Genomic DNA, 3123 nt, shown 5'->3' with positions numbered 1-3123 from the left:
GTGTCTTCTACAGCTCATGGAAGAAAAAAGTTGTATGACCCATGACAAGGGTTGAATCAACCCTAAGATATTTCCCTTTGTCCAGTTTCACAACTGCCAGCAGCAGAGCTCCAGGAAGACGGTGAGCAGGCAGGCGAGTACAAACACTGTTTGCTGTAATCTTAGACCATTCGAAATTTGCCTCCAACACGTAGATATAAGTGTCTTCTACAGCTCATGGAAGAAAAAAGTTGTATGACCCATGACAAGGGTTGAATCAACCCTAAGATATTTCCCTTTGTCCAGTTTCACAACTGCCAGCAGCAGAGCTCCAGGAAGACGGTGAGCAGGCAGGCGAGTACAAACACTGTTTGCTGTAATCTTAGACCATTCGAATATAGTCTGGTAATTTCCTCCTTTTTTGAGTTCAATGCTAAAGACATAAGAAAATAAAACGGTTAATAAGTAAAATATGTAAATTTAAAAACATAAGGATTTTCAACATACTTTGAAAATCCTCAGACATCTCACAGGTACTTAAGTTAAAGGTATCAGCTGTTAAAGCCAATCAAAGAGCCTATTCTCAGGGAAGAGATGTGAATAGATGTCCCATCAATGATCATTTGAGGAGCAACTGATAGCACTTATCAGTTCTTGCAGGCATTAATCTCAGAATAATCAAAAGTAAATACCAAGCAAAAGCAAGAGCAAGATCTTCACAAGAGGTATGCACTCAAGTCTGCATGTAGCCTTTTAACCCTTTCTTTCTCGAAAAAGGGCTTCGTTTATTAGCACAAGCAGAAAGCTGTACCCTCATGCATGTGAAAGCCACTGATTCCCTGCTCAGAGGATGAGCAGTTGTTTCTCCATTGCCACTTTTATCGCCTTTGTTAAGCTGAGCTCAAGAGCAGTAAGCAGCAGACTGCTTTTACTGAGCATGGTGAGGCCAGTTAGGTCTTTTGCTCCTGTAAAGGGGAAACAATAGGCTGATTCAAAAGGTGAAGACTCCAGGGAACTTGAGCATTTAACTCTTCAGAAGACTTTAAGAGCAAGTTGTGCATCACACCTAATTAGTCATTACAGAAAACTTCAAGGCAAAAGTAGTTTTTGAGACGGGTTTTTGGTTCTGGTGGGTTTGTGGGGTTTTTTGTTTTGTTTTGGGTTTTTTTGGCCTATGGTTGCAAAGACAGGAATGTCACATTTTGCATTTCTCTTCGTTGGGCTTGTGGATGTATCACACACGGTAGGGAATATCCTGGGGACCTAAGAGGCTGAAGTTTTGAAATCCGTGTTTACTTCTGAGTTGGTGGTATAACTCAGGAGTCACAGCCTTAATGTAATGCTACTCAGATAGGAATCTGGTCAGTAAAAAAGAAACTGGTAGTTCCTTGTGGTGCAAATGAATCTTGAAGCTATTTAGGTCTGTTGTTTTCTTACCCTGTTAACTAGCGGTGTTGGCACAGCTGAAAGGAAGTACAGGGTGGGATTGAGACAGCATGGATGGAGCAGAGCAAGAATATTTTGCCCTAGCTTTTCCACCAGAGAGAAAATAATATTAAAATCTAATTAGTCATCTCAGAGTATTGAAAATAGTCTGGACCTCGGTAGCCAATTCTCTATGGGGAATAGGTACCTATAAAGCAATCCATCAAGTTTTTATGCTAGCTGATACCTTGTTTGCAAAAATATTCAAACATTTATGCAGGGGTTTTCACAGTCCGATGTATGAAGTATTGGCTTAAAGTAATATAGTGCTTTGGAGGAGACTGGATGTTACTACTTTACACTGATCAGGACTACAGCTACACATCTTTTGTAGAGTGTGCTTAGTCTCAGAATTCTGCAGAAGAATATTTTGAAGATTAAGATACAGATCTTAAGGTTCAGGCTGGTTTTCTGCAATTTATGTGTTAAGTAGCTTATGCAAGAATACCCGAGATTTCAGTACTCGTTTCTCTAGTGTGATACTGTTTCTACTTCTACCACACCAGTTTATGCTACTGGGTTTTTTTTCTTTCTTTGTGTAAGAAAGATTTTTGTATGCTTGGATGTGGTTTAGTTGTACAAATTGTCCTGGTTAAGCCGTAATTCATAGACATGCACAGCTTTTGCAGCACAGAGAAATATTTAATCCCTGTACTTTTCAGTTAAAACAGGGGAAAGTTTTCTGCTGTACGGTGTTATAAAGAACTGAAAGTGTTTTATGTGATGTACTACTGTAGAGGCAACAGCAGTATTATTTACGGTGTCACTACTGCATTCTCTGAAGCAAAGCAGGCCACTGCAGAAGTCTAAATAGAACACAGCACTTACAACATCCTCTGAGTACCCCACCTTTGCAGAAGGCATTTCTGTTATGCCCTAGATAAAAGTGGCTGATTTGATGATACTCCTTACCACAGTTATCGTGCATTATTTCTGAGAGACAGTTCAGAGTTCCATAGCCACACCGACACAGCCAACAGCCCTTCAGCACCCAGGTGCCGTGAGTAATGCTGCCGCAGTTGCTGTCAAGGACAAGCGAGACTTTTAGTATGTCAGTGTCGCAGAAAATTACCACCCAGAGCAGCTTGCTCATTATCTCTGGGTTTGGTCTGGTTTTTACCTTTGCCGCTCATCATGTTCACAGTATCTGCCAGTGAAATGCTTTAGGCAGGCACAGAAAGCTCCTAGGATACAGGTCCCTCCGTTTTGGCAGCAGTGTCTGTTCAGTTTTTTACCTGCAAGACAATATTACAAGAGGTTACAAAGCATGGTAGAGGCTCTGATCCTCCCAGTTTCCTCACTTGTTCTCTCAGGTCTCCCCAGTTGCTAAAGTATCTTAAGGATATTTAGTTTTATTGTCTTTGGAGACAATAAAATTATCTGCCTGTTAGGAGTGTTTGTTCAGTTAAGCCCAGTTTGTTTAGTTAAGGATTAGAAACAAACTACTAGGGATTACAGGATGGTCAAGAAGCAACGCCTGGCAAATCCTGTAGCAGCAGCAGCATCATCACATAATCTAGTAAAACAAGCTGGCTTTGACAGAGGCAGGTTTCAGTCGCACTAAGAAAGGGGGCATTGTTACCTGGAAGTGGTGCTTATTTCTGAAGAAAGGAGGCTTTACTGGGAAGACCTCCTTAGTTTTTAAAGGGGAGGACAACA

General features: G+C 41.1%; 1 protein-coding gene across 1 annotated transcript in view; it reads right to left on the bottom strand.

Moving 5' to 3' along the window:
* Positions 1 to 287: 287 nt before the first annotated feature.
* Positions 288 to 3123, bottom strand: part of LOC104498053 — a 47388-nt gene continuing 44552 nt past the window's right edge. Inside the window, exons 8-11 of the mRNA XM_010141376.1 lie at positions 2591 to 2699; positions 2377 to 2486; positions 1580 to 1593; positions 288 to 395 (exon numbers count right to left, since the gene is read on the bottom strand). Coding sequence (XP_010139678.1) covers positions 288 to 395; positions 1580 to 1593; positions 2377 to 2486; positions 2591 to 2699 — 341 coding nt within the window. The remainder of the gene's footprint in view (positions 396 to 1579; positions 1594 to 2376; positions 2487 to 2590; positions 2700 to 3123) is intronic.

Source organism: Buceros rhinoceros, unplaced genomic scaffold (assembly GCF_000710305.1).
Source record: "Buceros rhinoceros silvestris isolate BGI_N320 unplaced genomic scaffold, ASM71030v1 scaffold1138, whole genome shotgun sequence".
In the NCBI taxonomy this organism is placed as follows: domain Eukaryota; kingdom Metazoa; phylum Chordata; class Aves; order Bucerotiformes; family Bucerotidae; genus Buceros; species Buceros rhinoceros.
Note: the sequence above shows the minus strand (reverse complement) of the source record. Positions and strands in the feature narration are given on the sequence as shown.